Consider the following 22,350-nt stretch of genomic DNA (forward strand, 5'->3'; position numbering starts at 1 on the left):
CTGAGGTTTTCTTTCTGAATTTATAAAACAAAGGGGCACATTTATTGAGATTGGCATTTTAGATGTCTGTCTTAATAACTCCTATGGTCAAGGAGAGAAAAAAAGAGCAAATTGAGCAAGATGGATTGAGGAGCGCCAGGGAGCTATTACGTGGATAGCAGGAAAAAAAGGGGGGGGGGGTGAATGAAAGATGAATGACCGTACTCTGAGGCTGCACCCTAAATTGGGCAGTATACAGGAATACACTGCGAACGTTGCAAGTGTGTAGAAAAAGAATTGCTAATAACCCCAACAGCGTGTTGTTGAAAGGAGAGGGTAAGAGTTAGCAGGGGGCGCCAAGGTGCGATCAAGCTATAGTAGTGTGGCAATGAGTCCCACACTAGTTGATAAGAGTGATTGCCATTACTATCATAAAGTTAAAATTAAAATTAAATTAAATTAAATGCAGAAGACAAAAGATATATTGGTATCAAATTAAAATCCATTTGAAAATTTGAAAAGGAATCTCAGTTAGAAACTTACTTCACTAGGGTGGGGGGTATAGGATAAGCACATAACACCTTCTCCTTCCCCGCCGAGGTCGCTTATCAGGTGGTAAGACTTTACTTCCACGCCCCCAAAAAATAGTAGCCAGGGTTTCAAAGGTGGAGAAGTCCTTTCTTTATTTAAAAAGAGCTTGACGCGTTTCGGGGTAGAGTTCCCTTTATCAAGAGCAAAGTAAAATATTTAAGATATTTTACTTTGCTCTTGATAAAGGGGACTCTACCCTGAAATGCCCTGCCCTAAGAGGAAATGTCATGCCTCAAGAGGAAGCGTGAAGCAAAACAATCGTCGGGCGGCTGCTTCAGACCAGGGTCAGTAAGGAATGTGATTTGTTGCACTCTGTGTATTTTTGTACTTTTTTCTCCCCCTGCAGTCTTTGTTGTGTGGGGATGCACGCAGGCTTACACCACTTTATATGGTTGCGGTGTATTACTATTGATGCACCTTGCTATACGAGCCCCACTCAGCTGATACTGCCTCATTTGTGTGGGGGGGATACTAGTCCCTTATGGTCTGGAGCTCTCTCTGTTTTATACATTTGTTTGTTACACTGTCGTGTTCCCATGACTGCTGCTTTTGTGTATGTTTTATTGAAGTACTATTAATGGATGTCTAATAAAGGAACTTATTGATTATAATTATTTGTGTGGAAGCTTTTTGAGCATTTTAGGTGGTATACGAATAACTCCATGCAAGATATTTATGACAGTTACTTTTACTCTTTTAGTATACCAATTTTTTTCAGATATTACTTCTGATCTTTACCCCAACTAGTATCAATTATGTCTATTTTTGTGTTTCCTTTTTCCCTTTTCCTCCTTGCTTTTTAACCCCTTAAGGACCATGCCATATTTCACCTTAAGGACCAGGCCATTTATGTGGTGATAACTTTAAAATGCTTTTACTTATCCAGGCCATTCTGAGACTGTTTTCTCGTCATATATTGTACTTCATGGCAGTGGTAAAATTGAGTCAACAATTTCATTTTTATTTATAAAAAAATACCAAATTTACCAAAAATGTTGATAAATTTGCAAATTTCAAATTCTCTATTTTTTATAATAGATAGTAATACCTCCAAAAATAGTTTGGCGTATTACTTTACATTCCCCATAGGTCTACTACATGTTTGGATCATTTTGTGGATGGCATTTTATCTTTTGGGGACGTTAGAAGGCTTAGAAGTTTAGAAGCAAATTTTTCAGAAAATTTCCAAAAGTCACTCGTTAAGGACCAGTTCAGGTCTGAAGTCACTTTGTAAGGCTAACATAATAGAAACCACCCAAATATAACCCCATTTTAGAAACTACAGCCCACAAGGTATTCAAAACTGATTTTACAAACTATGTTAACCCTTTAGGTGTTCCATAAGAATTAATGTAAAATGGAGATGAAATTTCAGAATTTCACTTTTTTAGCAGATTTTCCATTTTAATCAATTTATTACACTAACAAAGCAAGGGTTAACCGCCAAACAAAACTCAATATTTATTGCCCTGATTCTGTAGTTTACAGAAACACCCCATATGTGGTCGTAAACTATTGTACGGGCACACGGCAGGGTACAAAAGGAAAGGAATGCCATATGGTTTTTGGAAGGCAGATTTTGCTGGACTGATTTTTTGACACCATGTCACAATTGAAGCCCCCTGATGCACCCCTAGAGTAGAAACTCCAAAGTAACCCTATTTTAGAAACTACAGGATAAGGTGACAGTTATGCTGGTACTATTTTAGGGTACATATGATTTTTGGTTGCATTATATTACACTTTTTGTGAGGCAAGGTAACAAAAAATTGCTGTTTTGGCACAGTTTTTATTTTTTGTTATTTACAGGTTAGATCATGTGCTATTTTTATAGAGCAGGTTGTTACAGACGCAAAAATACCAAATATGAAATTTTTGGGGTTGTTTGTTTCAGTTTTACATAATAAAGCATTTTTGAAAAAAATTATTTCTTTGTGTCTCCACAATCTGAAAGCCGTATTTTTTTGGTGGGCGACTGTCTTATGTAGGGGCTCATTTTTTTCAGTATGATATGACGGTTTGATTGGTACTATTTTAGGGTGCATATGACTTTTTCATCGCTTGGTATTACACTTTCTGTGATGTAAGATGACAAAAAATGGCTTTTGACACAGTTTTTATCTTTTACGGTGCTCATCTGAGGGTTTAGGTTGTGTGATATTTTTATAGAGCAGGTCGTTACGGATGTGGCAATATCAAATATGTATTTTTATTTATTTATTTATTTAAATTAAAGTTTTACACAATAATATCATCAAAAATTGTTTTGGGCAATTGTTTTAAGTAGGGTATCATTTTTTGCGGTATGAGGTAACAGTTAGATTGGTCCTATTTTGGGGTGCATATTCCTTTTTAATCACTTAATATTCCACTTTTAGTGATGCAAGGTGACAAAATAGCTTTTTTGACACTGTTTTAAAAAAATTTTTTTACGGTGTTCACCTGAGGGGTTAAGGTCATGTGGTATTTTTATATAGCAGGTTGTTATGGATGCGGCGATGCCTAATATGTATACTTTTTTTAAATTTACTTAAGTTTTACAAAATAAGCATTTTTTAAAGCAAAAAAAATATGTTTTAGTATCTCCATATTCTGAGAGCCATATTTTTTTTTGGGGCGATTGTCTTAGGTATGGGTTCATTTTTTGTGGGATGAGGTGACGATTAGATTGACACTATTTTGGGGGACATACGCCTTTTTGATCGCTTGGTGTTGCACTTTTAGTTATGTAAGGTGACAAAAAATGTGTTTTTAGCATAGTTTTTATTTTAGTTTTTTAACGGTGTTCATCTGAGGGGTTAGGTCATGTGATATTTTTTATAGAGCCGGTGGATACGGATGCGGCGATACCTAATAAGTCTACTTCTCTTTTTTACCTTTTTTTTTTACAAATTTGTTTTAATTTATTTTGGGAAAAGGACGCTTTTTTTTTTTTTTTTACTTGAAACTTTTTTATACAACTTCTATTTTTTTTTGGCCTACTCTGGGACAACTTTTGGGGGTCTGATCCCCTTTACAATACTTCTGTATTGTAAAGCACTGGCTATAAGTGTATTACTGAATGTAATACACTTACAGCTTCCTGCTCTCACGGAAGGCAGCCACGATGCCTAAGGAAGGCATCGGGCTGCCTCCCTGCCATCGGGTCCCCATCACAGCAGCTCGGGGACCCGATGACCGATTCCTCCCTGCATGGACATCACATGTGCCGCAGCACATCACCGCGGCACATCAAGGGTTAATGAAATCACTGATGCCGAAGCATGCAGCAGGTGTCCAGCTATCAGTGACTGCCAGAATCCTGCCGCTGATCGGGTGCACCCAACCGATCACTGCGCCGTGCATGTGGTCCTTAAGTTACGGAAAAGTACAAGTACGGCGCAGGTCCTTAAGGGGTTAAAAGCTATGGGTTTTTTACTTTTCGTTTCACATAGCAATATGATGGGTTTTTTTGCAGTACAAGTAGTATTTTTTTTATTACCATACCATATCGTATACCGAACAACAGGAAAAAAAAACTTTTTGTTTGCATGGCATTCAGTGTCTGCTAAAAATAACATGGCAGCCCTATTCTGTAGTATGCCACTCAATTTATATCCGCCAACCCGGGAAGCTTTTATGCCCAGCCTTGCCGATGGAAACCAGTCCAAGTTTCCGAATCAAAAACAAATTCTGGGCCTTCTCCTCAACATGGGTCTAACCAAAAAGCATGAATTGCGGTCATATTGGTCCACGAACCCAATTCATCACATGCCCATGTTCTCTGCTGCCATGTCCAGGGCACGATTTGAGGCCATCCTGCGTTTCCTGCACTTTAGTGATAACACCACTTCCCGTCTCAGAGGCCACCCAGCTTTTGACCGGCTCCACAAAATTCGGCCCCTCATAGACCACTTCAACCAGAAATTTGCAGATTTGTATACCCCTAAGCAAGACATCTGCGTAGACGAGTCCCTAATACATTTTACCGGGTGCCTTGACTTCAAACAATACATCCCAAGCAAGCGCGCCCGGGATGGGGTCAAATTGTATAAGCTCTGTGAAAGGGCCACAGGCTATACCCACAAATTTCGGATCTATGAGGGAAAAGATCAGACCCTGAAGCCGGTCGGTTGCCCTGACTACCTGGGGAGCAGTGGGAAGACAGTCTGGGACTTGGTGTCACCCTTATTTGGCAAGGGGTACCATCTTTATGTGGACAATTTCTACACAAGTAAGGCATTTGTTTCTAGAACAGATTGGCTGCTGTGGCACCGCACAAACTAGTCGCGTGGGCTTCCCCCAACGGCTCGTTACCACCCATCTTGCAAGGGGGGAGAGGGCTGCCTTGTGTAACGAAGAACTGCTCGCGGTGAAATGGAGAGACAAGCGTCATGTTTACATGCTCTCCTCCATTCACGCAGACACGACAATCCAAATTGAGCGAGCAACCCGTGTCATTGAAAAGCCCCTCTGTGTCCACGACTATAATTTGCTCATGGGAGGGGTGGACTTCAATGACCAGATGTTGCCTCTGTATTTAGTTTCCCGACGCACCAGACGCTGGTATAAGAAGGTGTCTGTATATTTAATTCAATTGGCTCTGTATAATAGTTTTGTTCTCTACAAGTAAGGCTGGGAGAACAGGATCCTTCCTCAAATTTCAGGAAGAGATCATCGAGAACCTCCTGTATCCAGGAGGTTCCGTGGCCCCATCCACCAGTGTATTTAGCTGTCTACACGAGCGACATTTCCCCAGTGTCGTTCCTGGTACCTCAACCCAACCGTCACCCCGAAAAAGATGTTGTGTCTGTAGCAGGAGTGGAATAAGGCGTGACACCCGCTATTTCTGTCCTGACTGCCCTGACCACCCTGCCCTATGCTTTGGAGAGTGTTTCCGTAAGTACCACACACAGGTACACTTAGCAAAGGGATTGCATCTCAGAGGAAAGGCACACAGGGCTATTAGGGCCCATTCACACACAGCTGCTGCAAACCTCTACTTTCACCTGGGACAAAGTGCATAACGCACTTCGCCACATCTTTGGGTGATTTGCGCTTTGCACATTGTCCCATGGGGAAGGAAAGGTTTGTCCTATAAAGGTAAAAAAAACAAAAAACACCAGTAAGCAAAAAAGTTTAACGTTCAGTTTCAAAAGTTAAATAAAGTTTATATGTTCTGTTCTAAAGTTATTATAAAGTTAATAAAAATTTATTGCGTTGCGGCCTGGATTTTTCTTTTTTGTTTTGTTTTTTTTTATCTTCCAGGTGGACCAACCGATCGACTAGCTGCAGCACTGATGTGCATTCTGACAGAATCATTGCGCTGCTGTCAGATTACACACAAGTCGGTGTATGCGGCGCTGCAAGACGAGATTTCTCCTCTGCAGTAAAAGATTTTTTTTTTTTGGCTGAGATTTTTTCATCCACATTGATCAATGTGAATGAAGAAATCTGTGCCGTTCATTTTTTCTTTCAGCCCAGAGGCTGAACGGAAAAAAAAAAATCTCATTACCCGTATGCTCAATATAAGGAGAATAGCAGAAACTCCTAATGCTGGCCATACATGTAATGATTGCGGAGACCCTCAAATGCCAGGGCAGTACAAACACCCCACAAATAACACCATTTTGGAAAGAAGAGACCTCAAGGTATTTGCTGAGGGGCATATTGAGTCCATGAAAGATTGAAATTTTGGTCTCAAGTTAGGCTACTTTCACACTTGCGTTCGGAGCGGATCTGTCTGGTATCTGCACAGACAGATCCGCACCTATAATGCAAACGCTTAGATCCGTTCAGAACTGATCCGTTTGCATTACCATGAACAAAAAAATAAAATAATAATAATTTATTTATTTTTTTTGGTCATGATAGTGCAAACTGATCCGTTTTGACTTTACATTGAAAGTCAATGGGGGACGGATCCGTTTGAAAATTGAGCCATACTGTGTCAACTTCAAACGGATCCGTCTCCATTGACTTACATTGTAAGTCTGGACGGATCCGTTTGCCTCCGCACAGCCAGCAGCATTCGGGTGTCCGCCTGCTGAGCGGAGCGGAGGACAAACGCTGCCAGACTGATGCATTCTGAGCGGATCCGCATCCACTCAGAATGCATTGGGGCTGTACGGATACGTCCGGGGCCGCTTGTGAGAGCCTTCAAACGGAACTCACAAGCGGAGCCCCGAACGCAAGTGTGAAAGTAGCCTTAGCGGAAAGGGAGATTTTGTGAGAAAAAACTAAAAATAATAAATTTTCGCTAACTTGTGCCCCAAATTTATTTTTTTTTTCTATGAACTCGGCATGCCCCTCATTGAATACCTTGGGGTGTCTTCTTTCCAAAATGGGGTCACATGTGGGGTATTTATACTGCCCTGGCTTTTTAGGGGCCTTAAAGCGTGAGAAGAAGTCTGGGATCCAAATGTCTAAAAATGCCCTCCTAAAAGGAATTTGGGCCCCTTTGCGCCCGTAGGCTGCAAAAAATTGTCACACATGTGGTATCGCCGTACTCAGGAGAAGTTGCCAGGGCAGTATAACTACCCCACAAGTGACCCCATTTTGGAAAGAAGACACTCCAAGGTATTTCATGATGGGCATAGTGAGTTCATGGAAGTTTTTATTTTTTGTCACAAGTTAGTGGAATATGAGAGTTTGTAAGAAAAAAAAGAATCATAATTTTCCGCTAACTTGTGACAAAAAATAAAAAGTTCTATGAACTCACTATGCCCATCAGCGAATACCTTAGGGTGTCTACTTTCCGAAATGGGGTCATTTGTGGGGTTTGTAGAACCTCAAGAAACATGACAGGTGCTCAGAAAGTCAGAGCTGCTTCAAAAAGTGGAAATTCAAATTTTTGTACCATAGTTTGTAAACGCTATAACTTTTACCCAAACCATTTTTTTTTTTACCCAAACATTTTTTTTTATCAAAGACATGTAGAACAATAACTTTTGCGAAAAATTTATATATGGATGTCATTTTTTTTTTGCAAAATTTTACAACTGAAAGTGACAAATGTTTTTTTTTGCAAAAAAATCGTTAAATTTCGATTAATAACAAAAAAAGTTAAAATGTCAGCAGCAATGAAATACCACCAAATGAAAGCTCTATTAGTGAGTAGTAAAAGGAGGTAAAATTCATTTGGGTGGTAAGTTGCATGACTGAGCAATAAACGGTGAAAGTAGTGTAGTGCAGAAGTGTAAAAAGTGGCCTGGTCATTAAGGGTGTTTCAGCTAGGGGGGCTGAGGTGGTTAAGGGAATACTAATTGAATGTATTCATTGTCAAAAAACAAACAAAAAAAGTTGGATTTTTACACTGTTAAAAGGGATTTGGCAGCTGAGCTCCTGAACATGTGGGCACACTTGCCCTGTAAATTATCTGATTAAAATAATAGGTTAATGCATGAAATCAGTGATGAGCGGCAGGGGCAATATTCTAATTCGCAAATATTCGCGAATTTGAGATCTCCAGTCATTTTCTTGATTGCGAAAAACCGGCAATCGGAAAATTTGAGGTAAAAATTAGCGATACGAAAAATTGTGATCAACTCCTAAAGTCAAAGATATTGCAGCCTTCTCATTGGCCTACAAGCAAGAAGCAGCGAGGGATCATGGGTACTGATGAAAAAAAAATCTAGAATATTCACGATTACAAAGATATCACACTATATTCTAGATATTAGAATATTTGCGATCAACACTATATGAAATAACTTAATAGATGTATTTCTAAGCAATCACGTAACATGTATATATCAGAATAATGATCTTCGATATAAACAGCTAAAATGAATTATTAACGTTCCCAAATTCTACATTTGAATAAATCATTATAAAATACTCTATGTCTATTAAAAAAATAATGAAGGTTGCATGGTAGTTAAATATTTTCATTACCTGTGTTTGTGAGATATGAGGTGGTATGTGCTGGTAGTATTGGATCTCCATGACTTTGGCTTAGACTTCTCATTGGTGGCTTCTGATAAACTCTGTCTTCATAAATGGGCTCAATGTGATGTTCTGGTGATTGTAATGGCCTCAGTTCAGGAGCTATGTGACTGTGTTGACTAGTGTACGATGCTCGAGATCCTGCTAAGGAAAAAAAAAAACATAAGATGCAACTTAATTTAATGAACTGTAACCTAGAAGTATTAAAAGAGAAATAGAAATACATTAGTAACTGCCTTTCTATTACCTGCATAAAAGCACAGATACATTTCTAAATTGTAACAGTGGTTTAAGAGAAAAATAAATATATATAGTCACCTAACCGATTCTCCACTGTCGCTCATTACAACTGTGACAGGTAACCCAATGCTCTTTGCCTCCTGGTAAATACTGCAAAAATACTGCACTGTATATTTGTTGCCTGAAAGATCTGTCACATGAGTATGCTGCCTATGTAAATCAGCATATTACAGATGCAGCTCTGCTCACCTACCAGCCAAAAGTGAACGAAAAAAACTTTTTGTGCTAAGCTAATAAGAGCCATGAAAAAATACTGCTGACTTTTAGTTCAAGTCTCCTTTATTCATGAGGAGAACATTCTCTTCCCTTGTCGGCTGGGCCCGCTGAGCAGGATGGGTGAGTGTTCCAGTAGCCAGGCTCTCGGAGAGCAGGGATATATTGCCGGCAACAGACTGCCCTAAATGGTGTTTTTACACTTTACTACATTTGAACAAAAAAACTTAAAAAAATAAAAAAAAGCAAATGTTTTCCATATCCCAAGACCTATATCTTTTTTTACTTTTCTTTCTATGGATGCTGTGTAAGGGCTTAATGTTTGCAGGAAATTATGGGGTGCAGATGAGAGACAGTCTCTTGGGAGTCCGCTCCTTCACTTAGGCCTCTTTCACACTTGCGTTGTCCGGATCCGGCGTGTACTCCACTTGCCGGAATTACACGCCGGATCATGAAAAACGCAAGTGTACTGAAAGCATTTGAAGACGGATCCGTCTTCAAAATGCTTTCAGTGTTACTATGGCACCCAGGACGCTATTAAAGTACTGGTTGCCATAGTAGGAGCGGGGAGCGGGGGAGCGGCATACTTACCATCCGCGCGGCTCCTGGGGCGCTCCAGAATAACGTCAGAGCGCCCCATGCGCATGGATGACGTGCCATGCGATCACGTCATCCATGCACCTGGGGCACCCTGACGTCACTCTGGAGCGCCCCGGGAGCCGCACGGATGGTAAGTATGCTGCTCCCCCGCTCCCCGCTACACTTTACCATGGCTGCCAGGACTTTAGCGTCCCGGCAGCCATGGTAACCATTGTAAAAAAGCTAAACGTCGTATCTGGCAATGCGCCGAAACGACGTTTAGCTAAAGGCCGGATCCGGATCAATGCCTTTCAATGGGCATTCATTCCGGATCTGGCCTTGCGGCAAGTCTTCAGTTTTTTTGGCCGGAGCAAAAAGCGCAGCATGCTGCGGTATTTTCTCCGGCCAAAAAACGTTCCGTTCCGGAACTGAAGACATCCTGATGCATCCTGAACGGATTTCACTCCGTTCAGAATGCATTAGGATAAAACTGATCAGGATTCTTCCGGCATAGAGCCCCGACGACGGAACTCTATGCCGGAAGACAATAACGCAGGTGTGAAAGAGCCCTTAGCCATGAATGTTAGTGACCGTGGCATCTAAGCGGCTAAACAGGCTGGATAGGCGATTCTGCTGGTCCAGGCCATTAGATCAGGAGCCAAACTGCCCGCTCTTCACTGCATGACCGATCGGCTGCTGCTCCATTTACGTCATGTCAAATGGTCATGTGACGCAAGGGGATTATATCTCTAATGTGGCCAGTGATTGGCTGCAGTGGTGTCAAATCAGATGTTTTCATCAAGGGATCCAAGTCAAACTGCGAAGGCTGGGGGGAGGGATGAATGAGCCAGGACCCAGTGCCAGGGTTCTGGTAAGTATGATTAGCAGTGCGGGTGCCACTGGTGTGTAAGGTCTGGAAATCAGTACATAACCCTTTTAACACTTTGTGTAGCAGTGCAGAGGACAGAGAGGAGAAATGCTGTTTTTCTCTTCACCTTGATCGCAAAATCCAGACTGCCTTCATACTTACAGCTGTCGCTATTGTGGCCTATTCTTGCCGCTGGCACCACAACCCTACCCCTTACCTGTGGCGAATTGGTTGCCTGGAGGGGGTGATACATCTATATCGCAACAGATAACTTGGTCCAAGTCTGGGACAATTCAAGTAAGAGCAGCCAGGTCTTACAGTTTTGCTTTGTAAAAGTCCAAAACTTATTCTGGGTTGTTGGAAAATAGTTTGATTCACAAGACAAAATCACTGCAAAGAGGGGTAAATGGATTTACACTCTACTACCTGAATTGACAGAGCGTTGAAAAATATTCAGCTGGCAATTATAGTGTCGTTCAGCATTAGGCAATAATATGCGGTGCCTCCTTCTACTGCAAACTTGTAACGCATATAGAGCGCAAAGTATTCAGCCGCTGTATTACCAAAAAGTTCAGCAGCGCCGAGACCGCCGCCTCACCACAAGTTCGCTGATAGCCCTGACTTTGCCCGTAAATAATTAATTCTGCAACAAACCACTGAATGTTTTAAGGCCCAACTAAAGGAACGAAAACACACTCAATACCTGAGAGGGCCGTATACTTGAATTTGGGGCAAAAACCACCAAGGTTCTAGAAGTGGAAACTGAACCCTCATCCTCGGAAGGTGAAACTGAGTCCAAGGGAGGAATCATTCTGGCTATGCAATTCCCAATTTTTTCAACTGTCAGGGATAGGGCAAGAGGTAGTTCTAGAGGGGGCAGAAGTAGGAGACCCCGCCATAGGGGTGTTTTTTTAGGAACATCATCAACAACGGCCACTAACACACTAAAAGACAGGAAAAAACAATAAGGGATCCACAACTATGTGTAAGAAGGTACAAGGAATCATTGTGGATGATAGATACGTGTGACCAAGGTTCCTGGCCTCGGTGGAGTTTTTATGTGTCAACAGCAGTTGATGTTTGACACCTTGATACTTAGTATGGCTGTAATAGCTAATCCGGGATGGCTCTTACTGGGAGTGGTCAAAGTGCTGGGTGGGTGACTACTCCCCATGTTCCAGGCCAGGTTTTGCCAGGCATGAAAACCAGCCAGCACTGTCAGGTGGGAAGGATTACCTCTGTCTGACAGTGGAGCTCAGGAGGTCTGTGTCCTGTGATATGAGGGCTGTGTTGGGATCCGCGTCTTAAGCCGGGCTGCAGGGCTCAGACCCCTAAAGCCTACTTGTGGACTTGACAAAGCAGAACTTCCAACAGGATGTGAAGTAACACCCAGGAGAAAAGGTGACTGTTATGTATATGAACTTTTCATGTGTGTCAACGATCACCAAGCAACTTGTGCTTTTGTTTTGCTTTCACGTGTGAATAGACACTGATGTTTTGAACCAAGAACTTGTACTTTGCCTCTGTGCTGCACCCGCTAATCCTAACTACCAGAGCGAATCCCCACAATTGGTGGAGAATGTGGGCAAGCGCAGTGAGGCTGGCATGAACACCGATATATTTTTTTGGTTTGCATTTTTGGGCATGGTTGTATGTTGTGCATCAAACCAGCAGTATTACAACCAGTACCCCATGACAAAATGGAGGTTGTTGTGAAGGCCCTCGTGGAAGCTAATCTACAGCAGCGAGAGACCAACCTGCACCAATGGGAGGCTAACAAGCAACAGCAAGAGACCGACCAGTTGCTGCTACAACACGTGATGGCTTCATAGACAGAAGGAGCAGCCCCAAGAGTCCACGATGCCCGTAAAGCAGTCCATGCAGTGATCCCTAAGAGGACACCCACAGACAATATTGAAACCTAACTGGTGATGTACGAGAACGTGGCCACCAGGGAAAAGCTGCCCCAAGACCAGTGGGCTGAGGTCATCGCTCCTTTCCTGGCATCAGAGTCCCAGCACGTATATTTCAACTTGCCGGACAATCAAGCAGTCGACTACCCGAAGGTAAAGGGTAAAATTTTGACAAGACTGGGGTAAATGTGTTGGTCCTGGCCCAGTGGGTACATCAGTGGGGGTTTAAGCGGGCTGAGCCTGCGAGACCCTAGTATTATGACTTAATCCACCTTTTGCAAAAGTGGATACAGCCTGATGTGCTGAGTCCCACGGCTATGCTGAATAGACTATCGGCTGACATATTCTGGAGGGCGGTGCCACCCCCTCTCCAGCTCTGGATCAGCCAGGTGTCTTCTGGAAATGCCCTGGAAATGGTGGACCTGGTGGAACTCTATGAGGCCACTAAGAATCTTAAGGGGCGTTCTTTCGGTAGGGGGGCAGAAAAACACTAGAACTCCCCACACCAGGCCCAATGGTATGAGGCAGTGAAACCCACCTGGGAGGTTACCACTATGGGCTGGACCAAGGTAATCTTCTGGTGGTGTCAGGAACCTAGCCATATAAGGGCTGAGTGTTCCCATCAGGTTGAGCCGATGGACACTAATTGTGGTTACCGTCAGTCACTGTATGCTATCAAACTGTGTGCCACAGGTACCCCGAAGGCTCTAGACCCCTTGTGCCAGGTGGAAGTTGGAGACCATCAAGCTGAGGCTCTGCTGGACTCAGGAAGCCAGGTGACCATAGTAAGGGCTACCCGAGTGTGGACCGCTAAGTATACTGGCCAGAAAGTTGGGGTGATGTTCATTCACAGAGACTTAAAAGACTAACCCACAGCGCTGGTGACTCTAACCACGGTAGCCGGCAGGTGGACCCACGAAGTGGCAGTCGCCGCAAACTTGCACTACGAACTGATAATAGGGAGAGACTTCCCGGGTTTCCCGACCCTATGGCCATTTGTGAGAGCGACTGGTGCCTCTTAGTCAGGGGTGAGACCAAGAGATTGGCCTTGTTCAGGAGGACGGCCAGAACCCTGGGAACCTGAGGCAGAAGGGCCAGCAATAGAGGTGACCGCCACCTTGGTGGAAGAGGGGGAGACAAACCTGCGTAGGGTAATGTTGGGAGACGTAGAAGAATTGCGTTGGCAGACCTCAACGTCTCCAGGGAGAATATCGGTACAGCTCAAAGTCGAGACTCAACCCTATCCTGAGCTTGGGAGAATGTGGTAATAATTGATGGGGTAACCCAACAACCTGGGGCAGAGTCGATGTTTCCCCGTTTTGTGGTCAACCAGAATATTCTATATCGAATAAACCAGCTGCGGGGTGAACCCATTGACCAATTGGTGGTGCCTCGGGCTTATGAAAACTCGTGTTAGAGTTTGACCACCAACATGTTCTTGGGGGTCATCTGGGACTGCAGAAGACACAGGACCAGATACTACAACGTTTTACTGTTTATAGAGTGGAAGACTTTTGTAAGTCTTGCCCGACCTGCCAAACAACTAGCCCCCAGCACCTGTTCTGCAGTACCTTAGTGCCTCTCCCGATTATCGAGACTCCATTTGAAAGAATCGCTATGGATCTCGTAGCCCAGTACCGAAGTCTGCTAGAGGGCACCAACATATCTTGGTAATCCTAGACTATGCCACTCGGTACCCGGAGGCGGTGCCACTGCGACATAAATCGGCCAAACTCATAGAAAAGGAGTTAATGAAGATGTTCTCCAGAGTGGGGCTACCTAAAGAGGTTCTGACTGACCAGGGGACCCATTTCATGTCCAAAGTCATGCGGGAACTCTGTAAGTTGCTGAACATCAAGCAGATACGGACGTCCGTCTATCACCCGCAAACTGACGGCCTAGTAGAAAGGTTTAATAAAATGTTAAAAACTATGTTAAAACGAGTAGTGTCTAAGGATGGGAAGGACTGGGACCTCCTTCTTCCCTATTTTATGTTTGCAGTGCGAGAAGTGCCCCAAGCCTCTACTGGGTTCTCGCCCTTCAATCTTCTATATGGCAGACATCCACGTGGTCTGTTGGATATAGCCAAAGTGGCGCGGGAGAAACAACCCACACCATATAAAAGCGTTATTGAATATGCTACCCAGATGCATGAACGTATGGAAACCGTGTTGCCACTGGTAAAGGAACATTTGGAGGCAGCTCAGCGAGCTTAAAGTCGGGTGTATAATCGGCAGGCTCGGGTCCGGATCTTTAACCCAGGAGACAGTAGGTTACTGGCTAGTTGGCAGTGATCCTACAAGGTACTCGAAAAGGTTCGAGAAGTAAACTACAAGCTACACCAGCCAGGGAGTCGGAAGCCGGAGCAGGTGTACCATGTGAATTTGCTCAAAGCTTGAAAAGATAGGGAGACCAGTACTGACGGTAGCCCGCGGCCGGGTTTTCTAGGAGGAGAGGTTCCGGACCCTCAGTCTGATGTAAGGAAAGTGGTTGCCACAGTGAAGATTGCTGACAGCCTCTACTCTAAATAGACTTAGGAGGCCAGGGAGTTTGTCAGCAGGAACATGGACATGTTCTCAGACCTCCCTGGACGCACTTCCATAATCCAGCATGACATTTTAACTGAGCCTCAGTTTGAAAATCCAGTTGAAACCGGATAACCCAGGTTTGGCGACAAGCCATCTTGGAGGAAGTGCAGCTAATGCTGCAACTAGATGTCATTGAGAAGTCCAAACGACGTGAGTGGGTCAGTCCGATAGTCTTAATACCAAATACGGACGGGTGTTACGACTCTGTAATGATTTCCGGAAACTAAAAGAAATCTCAAAATTTGATGCGTATCCCATGCCCCGGGTAGACGAGCTGATTGAGATGTATTAACAAGACCGGTATTTTTCTGTTTTGGATCTCACTAAAGGGTACTGTCAGGTACCCTTGACGGAGGCTGCCAAAAAGAAAACTGCTTTCATTACACCAGAGGGGCTATACCAGTATAAGGTGTTACCCTTTAGTCTGCATGGCCACTTTCCAAAGGCTAATGGACATTGTTCTGCGACCATATCGTCGGTACGCTTTGGCTTACCTGGACGATATTGTGATCCACAGTACCGACTGGGAAAGTCACCTGCCGAAAGTCACCGGAAAGCTGGACTAACCGCTAATCCCAAAAAATGTACGACAGGATTAAAGGAGACAAAATACCTGGGGTATGTCATAGGGTGCGGAGTGATCGAACCCCAAGTAAACAAATTAGAGGCGATAATAAATTGGCCCGACCTGTCACCACGAAACAAGTAAAGTCATTCCTAGGAATGATAGGCTATTATATGAGAATTATTTTCCTCTTTGCTACTTTAGCAGCGCCATTGACAGGGTTATTGAAGGGACACAAGTCAGTAATGGTTCACTGGAACGACCAGGCGGAAAAGGCTTTCTCTGTTCTCGGCACTGTGTGGGTCCCCGGTTTTGGTGATGCCCGACTTCAAGCAGGAATTCGTAGTACAGACAGACGCCTCCGAAGTAGGCCTCGGTGCTGTAATGTCTCAGGGAGTAAATGGGGAGGAGCATCCCGTTGTCTTCCTAAGCCGCAAGCTCACCCCAGCCAAGATCAAGTACAGTATAGTGGAGAGAGAGTGCCTGGCTATCAAGTGGGCACTCGAGTCTCTCCACTATTATTTGTTGGAGAGAACATTCCGCCTGGTGACTGACCACTCCCCTCTCAAGTGGATGAGCCAGGCCAAAGAGAGAAATGTCTGAGCCACCAGGTGGCTCCTGTCCTTTCAGAAAGTTAAGTTCTCCGTAGAACACAGGGCAGGCCGGTTGCAGGGAAACGCGGATGCCCTGTCCAGAGTATACTGTATGGCAAGTGTTCACCCTCTCACGGTTGAACAAAGGGGGGAGGTATGTAAGAAGGTACAAGGAATCATCGTGGATGATAGGTACATGTCACCAAGGTTCCTGGCCTTGGTGGAGCAAGAGCTGGTTTTTATGTGTCCGCAGCAGTTGCTGTTTGACACCTTGATACTTAGTATGGCTGTAGTAGCTGATCTGGGACGGCTCTTACTGGGAGTGGTCAAAGTGCTGGGTGGGTAACTACCCTCCATGTTCCAGGCCGTGTTTTGCCAGGCATAAAAAACAGCCAGCACTTCCAGGTGGGAGGGATTGCCTCCGTCTCACAGTGGAGCTCAGGAGGTCTGTGTGCTGTGATCTGAGGGCTGTGTTGGGATCCGCGCCTTGAGCCAGGCTGGAGGGCTCAAACCGCTGTTTGGGCGAACAAGCCACCTAAAGCCTGCCTGTGGACTTGACAAAGCAGAACTTCCAACAGAGTGTGAAGTAACACCCAGGAGAAAAGGTGACTGTTTTGTATATGAACTTTTCATGTGTGTGAACGATCACCAAACAACTTGCGTTTTTGTTTTGCTTTCAAATGTGAATAAATGGAGACTGATAAGCTGCAGATCATTAATCTCTCTGATAGATCCCTTAATTTAGCGGAAATGCTGATCCTTAAAAAAAGGTCCTTCGTTTGTCACTACATGTGCTTTTAACCTTTTTGTAATGGGTTAAACATTTGTCCCTGTTTGTAAGGAAACTTAAGTGGAAGGGAAGAAGTTTTTTGCAATGCATGATAGGCAACAATATGTGGAATTAGGGATTGAGTTAGGTTCGCTTATCTGTCCCAGGACAGATTCTGGGAATCTCCCAGAACTAGTACAAACATTCTTGCCTTATTCAGGGTCATTCGGCACAACTGCGTACATTCTTATATGTGACTGATTAAAACCTATTATTTTTGCTTACTGCACGTACACATACCATATAAGGATGTTCCGGTAGTATGTGTATGAGCACCAATGTTTATCTTTTATGATTGGTTTAACGCTGTTGTTATGCAAACTTTTCTACTGCCTATATAAGGCCAAGCGATAGCATAGTAAAGTTAGAGTATTTCTCGGTAATACCTGTCTGTGTGTCATGTTATTGCCAACTGCGAAATATCTCTCCTGACGTCAGTGACATCAAACCAAGGTGGTCGTAGAGGTCCAGAAAGGTCCAAATTCTTTTAATTACCCAAATGGATATCTTCCTTAAAGGGGTTCTGCACTGTCATTTAACTGATGATCTATCATCTAGATCAGGGATGTCAAACTCGTGTCCCTCCAGCTGTTGCAAAACTACAACTCCCAGATTTTGGAGGAGGAGTTTTTTAGCCCCTTTTAAATTGTGGGGTCACAGTCTGACAAACTGTTACAACTAAGGGTACTCACCCGAAACGCGTCAACGATTTGTCTTGCAAGAAGTGGTCTATGTCCGTTTTTATACATTGCTTAATAAAGAAGAGCTAAAAAGAGGATCTCGATTTGTCTCCAGGACCTTCCTTCCTTCTTTTTTACTTCAAGCCTGCCAAGGGAACACTCCCCTAGGGCCTCAGGAGCCGGGATTTCATTATATACCGGACAGGTGAGCTGGATCCAAGTTTCTTACAAGTACATGTAATACTTAACCCCTTCACTACTGAGTCACTTTTCACCTTAAATCCCAGGCCGATTTTTTTCAAATCTGACATGTGTCACTTTATGTGGTAATGAACTTTAAACAACTTTTACTTATCCAGGACATTCTGACATTGTTTTCTCGTCACATATTGTACTTCATGAGGCCTCTTTCACACTACCGTTTTTTTTTTCCGTTTTGCGGTCCGTTTTTTGCGTTACGTATACGGACCGTATACGGAACCATTCATTTCAATGGTTCCGCAAAAAAAAACGGAATGTGTTCCGTATGCATTCCGTTTCCGTATTTCCGTTTTTCCGTTCCGTTGAAAGATAGAACATGTCCTATATTTGGCCGCAAATCACGTTCCGTGGCTCCATTCAAGTCAATGGGTCCGCAAAAAAAAACGGAACACATACGGAAATGCATCCGTATCCGTTCCGTTTTTTGCGGAACCATCTATTGAAAATGTTATGCCCAGACCAATTTTTTCGATGTAATTACTGTATATGCCATACGGAAAAACGGAACGGAACAACGGAACAGAAACGGAACCACAACGGAAGCAAAAAAACTGAACAACGGATCAGTGAAAAACGGACCGCAAAACACTGAAATGGACATACTGTAGTGTGAAAGAGGCCTTACAGTGTTAAAATTAAGTTTAAAAAAAATCATATTATAGTAGTAATAACTAAAAAAATAGTTATCACTTTACATTCCCCATATGTCTACTTCATGTTTGGGTCATTTTGAAATTACATTTTATTTTTTGGGGACGATAGAAGGCTTAGAAGTTTAGAAGCAAATCTTTGTGTGCATGAGCCCTAAGACAGAGAGAAAGAGAAGCATGATTCGTCACTCCACAGAACGTTTCCACTGCAGCAGAGTCCAGCAGAATGTTGGCAACATTTATGCACTATGTACCTCAACATTCACAATTGATTCAGTTTTTTACAAGAGTTTTACAACTGTTTTTGGTTGATGTTTTTATTTTTTCCCATTGACCTCTATGGAATCAAATCTGCGTCAAAGATATAACATGTCACTTATTATGCATTTTTCAAATCATCCATTGAAAATAAACACTACAATTTTTACACTGTATGTACATAATCAAGTTATTTACATTTAAAAAATTGTGTCATCAGAAAATTGGGCTACTTTCACACTAGCGTTTCTTGCTGGATCCGGCAGGGTTCAGCAACAATGCTTCAGTTACAGACAATACAACCATCTGCATCCATTATGAACGGATCCGGTTGTATTATCTTTAACATACCCAAGACCCATCATGAACTCCATTGAAAGTCAATGGGGGACGGATCAGTTTTCTATTGTGTCAGAGAAAACGGATCCGTTCCCACTGACTCCGGATCCCAGGACAGAAAGAAAATCGCAGCATGCTGCGGTTTGCTCTCCGGCATGAGAACGGAAAGGAATGCATTTTGGAGAATTCCGTTCTTTTCAGTTACGTTTTGTCCCCATTGACAATGAATGGGGACAAAGCCGACCCTATGACGCTTTGTGACCTGTGCAGAGGTCAGGAGTGAGCTGATAAGCTATGATACCACAGTAACATAGTAATATAGTTTGTAAGGATGAAAAAAGGGATATGTTCATCCAGTTCAGCCTGTTATCCTGCAAAGTTGATCCAGAGGAAGGTAAATAAAAAACCCTGTGAGGTAGAAGGGCAGAGAGTTCCATAGTCTCACTGCTTTTACCGTAAAGAATCCTCTTCTATTCTTTACGCAGAGGATGTCCCCTTTTCACAATCCTGGGGATAAAAAGATGATGGGAGAGATCTCTGTATTGACTCCTGATATATTGATATAGTTATACATAGTTATTAGATCTCCCCTCAGTCGTCTTTTTGGTAAAGTGAATAACCCTAATTTTTATGATCTTTCTGGGTACTTTAGTCCACCCATTCTAGTTATTTCTTTAGTTGCCCTCCTCTGAACCCTCTCCAGCTCTGCTATGTCTGCCTTGTTCACAGGAGCACAGAACTGTACACAATACTCCACGTGTGGTCTGACTAGTGATTTGTAAAGTGGCAGGACTATGTTCTCATCACGGGCATCTATGCCCCTTTTGATGAACCCCATAATCTTATTGGCCTTGGCAATCAACTGTCACTGGATTCTATGGTGAAGTTTGCTGTCTACCTATTGTGAATGGTAGATTATTTGTCATTGTAATTCTGCCTGTGGTGACAAATAGCTACTGAAATGTGAAAATTACAAGATTACATACCTACTTTTTTTTAACTATAGATAGTAACATGGAAAACTGAGAACAAAAACTCACCCAAAATTCTTAGAACAGAAAAATAAGATTTAAACAACAGGCCATTTTGTCATGGCATAAAAAGTCAATGGGAAAACAGTCTTGTGGAGTTTTGAATGTGGAATTAGTAGAAGAAAAAGCCCCGGTGAAACGTGTAAATATACCTCAACAGTACTAGGCTCAAATTCAGTGAGCTCTTTAGAGAAACCCATTATTTTTGCAACAGTTTTTAAAGTGGAAATAAGATGCTTGCGGCGGGTGAGGGATCCCATCTGGTCCCCGCGCTCCGGTGACTGGGACCTGATGGCTGAGAAGGCAGCCTGATGCCTTGCAGATGCATTCGGACCTGCCTTCTACAGAAGCCTAGGAGATCCAGGGTCGCCTAGGCAACTTGTTAGTATATTACTCAGTGTAATACACTAACAGAAAATGCATTACAATATAGATGTATTGTAATGCATTGAAGAGGGGATCAGACCTCCAAAAGTTGAAGTACCAGAGTGGAACAGAAATAAAGTTAAAAAAAAAAACAAATAAATAAATAAAAAAGTGTTTTTAATAATAAAAAGATAAAGTTTCAAGTAAAAATAAAATGCCCCTTTCCCCCAATTCTATTATAAAAAATTGAAAAAAAAGAGAAAACACACATACAGTCAGGTCCATAAATATTGAGATATTGACACCATTGTATTTTCTTTTTGGCTCTTTACACCACCACAGTGGATTTGAAATGAAACAAACAAGATGTGCTGTAACTGCAGACTGGCAGCTTTAGGCTACTTTCACACTAGCGTTCGTCGGTCCGCTCGTGAGCTCCGTTTGAAGGGGCTCACGAGCGGACCCGAACGCAGCCGTCCAGCCCTGATGCAGTCTGAATGGAGCGGATCCGCTCAGACTGCATCAGTCTGGCGGCGTTCAGCCTCCGCTCCGCTCGCCTCCGCACGGACAGGCGGACAGCTGAACGCTGCTTGCAGCGTTCGGGTGTTCGCCTGGCCGTGCGGAGGCGTGCGGATCCGTCCAGACTTACAATGTAAGTCAATGGGGACGGATCCGTTTGAAGATGCCACAATGTGGCTCAATCTTCAAGCGGATCCGTCCCCCATTGACTTTACATTGAAAGTCTGGACGGATCCGTCCGAGGCTATTTTCACACTTAGCTTTTTTTTTGCCATTTTAATGCAGACGGATCCGTTCTGAACGGAGCCTCCGTCTGCATTATTATGAGCGGATCCGTTCAGAACGGATCCGCCCGAACGCTAGTGTGAAAGTAGCCTTAGTTTGAGGGTATTCACAACCAAATCATGTGAACGGTGTAGGAATTACAACAGTTTGCATATGTGCCTCCCACTTGTTAAGGGACCGAAAGTAATAGGACAGAATAATAATCATAAATCAAACTTTCACTTTTTAATACTTGGTTGCAAATGCTTTGCAGTCAATTACAGCCTGAAGTCTGGAACACATAGACATCACCAGACGCTGGGTTTCATCCCTGGTGATGCTCTGCCAGGCCTCTACTGCAACCGTCTTCAATTCCTGCTTGTTCTTGGGGAATTTTCCCTTCATTTTTTTCTTCAGCAAGTGAAATGCATGCTTAATCGGATTCAGGTCAGGTGATTGACTTGACCATTGCATAACATTCCACTTCTTTCCCTTAAAAAACTCTTTGGTTGCTTTTGCAGTATGCTTTGGGTCATTGCCCATCTGCACTGTGAAGCGCCGTCCAATAAGTTCTGAAGCATTTGGCTGAATATGAGCAGATAATATTGCCCGAAACAATTCAGAATTCATCCTGCTGCTTTTGTCAGCAGTCACATCATCAATAAATACAAGAGAACCAGTTCCATTGGCAGCCATACATGCTTAGGATCATGAGCAGTTCCTTTCCTTCTCCATACTCTTCTCTTCCCATCACTCTGGTACAAGTTTATCTTGGTCTCATCTCTCCATAGGATGTTGTTCCAGAACTGTGAAGGATTTTTTAGATGGATGTTGTCCCAGAACTGTGAAGGTTTTTTTAGATGTTGTTTGGCAAACTCTAATCTGGCCTTCCTGTTTTTGAGGCTCACCAATGGTTTACATCTTGTGGTGAACCCACTGTATTCACTCTGGTGAAGTCTTCTCTTTATTGTTGATTTTGACACACATACACCTACTTCCTGGAGAGTGTTCTTGATCTGGCCAACTGTTGTGAAGGGT

At 43.2% G+C, this 22,350-nt stretch overlaps 1 protein-coding gene across 1 annotated transcript in view; it reads right to left on the reverse strand.

Annotated features, from left to right (window-relative positions):
- CTNND2 (catenin delta 2) overlaps nt 1-22,350 on the reverse strand; it is a 1,220,390-nt gene that overhangs the window by 992,488 nt on the left and 205,552 nt on the right. Inside the window, exon 7 of the mRNA XM_044295464.1 lies at nt 8,446-8,640. Coding sequence (XP_044151399.1) covers nt 8,446-8,640 — 195 coding nt within the window. The remainder of the gene's footprint in view (nt 1-8,445; nt 8,641-22,350) is intronic.

This window comes from Bufo gargarizans, chromosome 5 (genome assembly GCF_014858855.1).
Source record: "Bufo gargarizans isolate SCDJY-AF-19 chromosome 5, ASM1485885v1, whole genome shotgun sequence".
In the NCBI taxonomy this organism is placed as follows: Eukaryota; Metazoa; Chordata; class Amphibia; order Anura; family Bufonidae; genus Bufo; species Bufo gargarizans.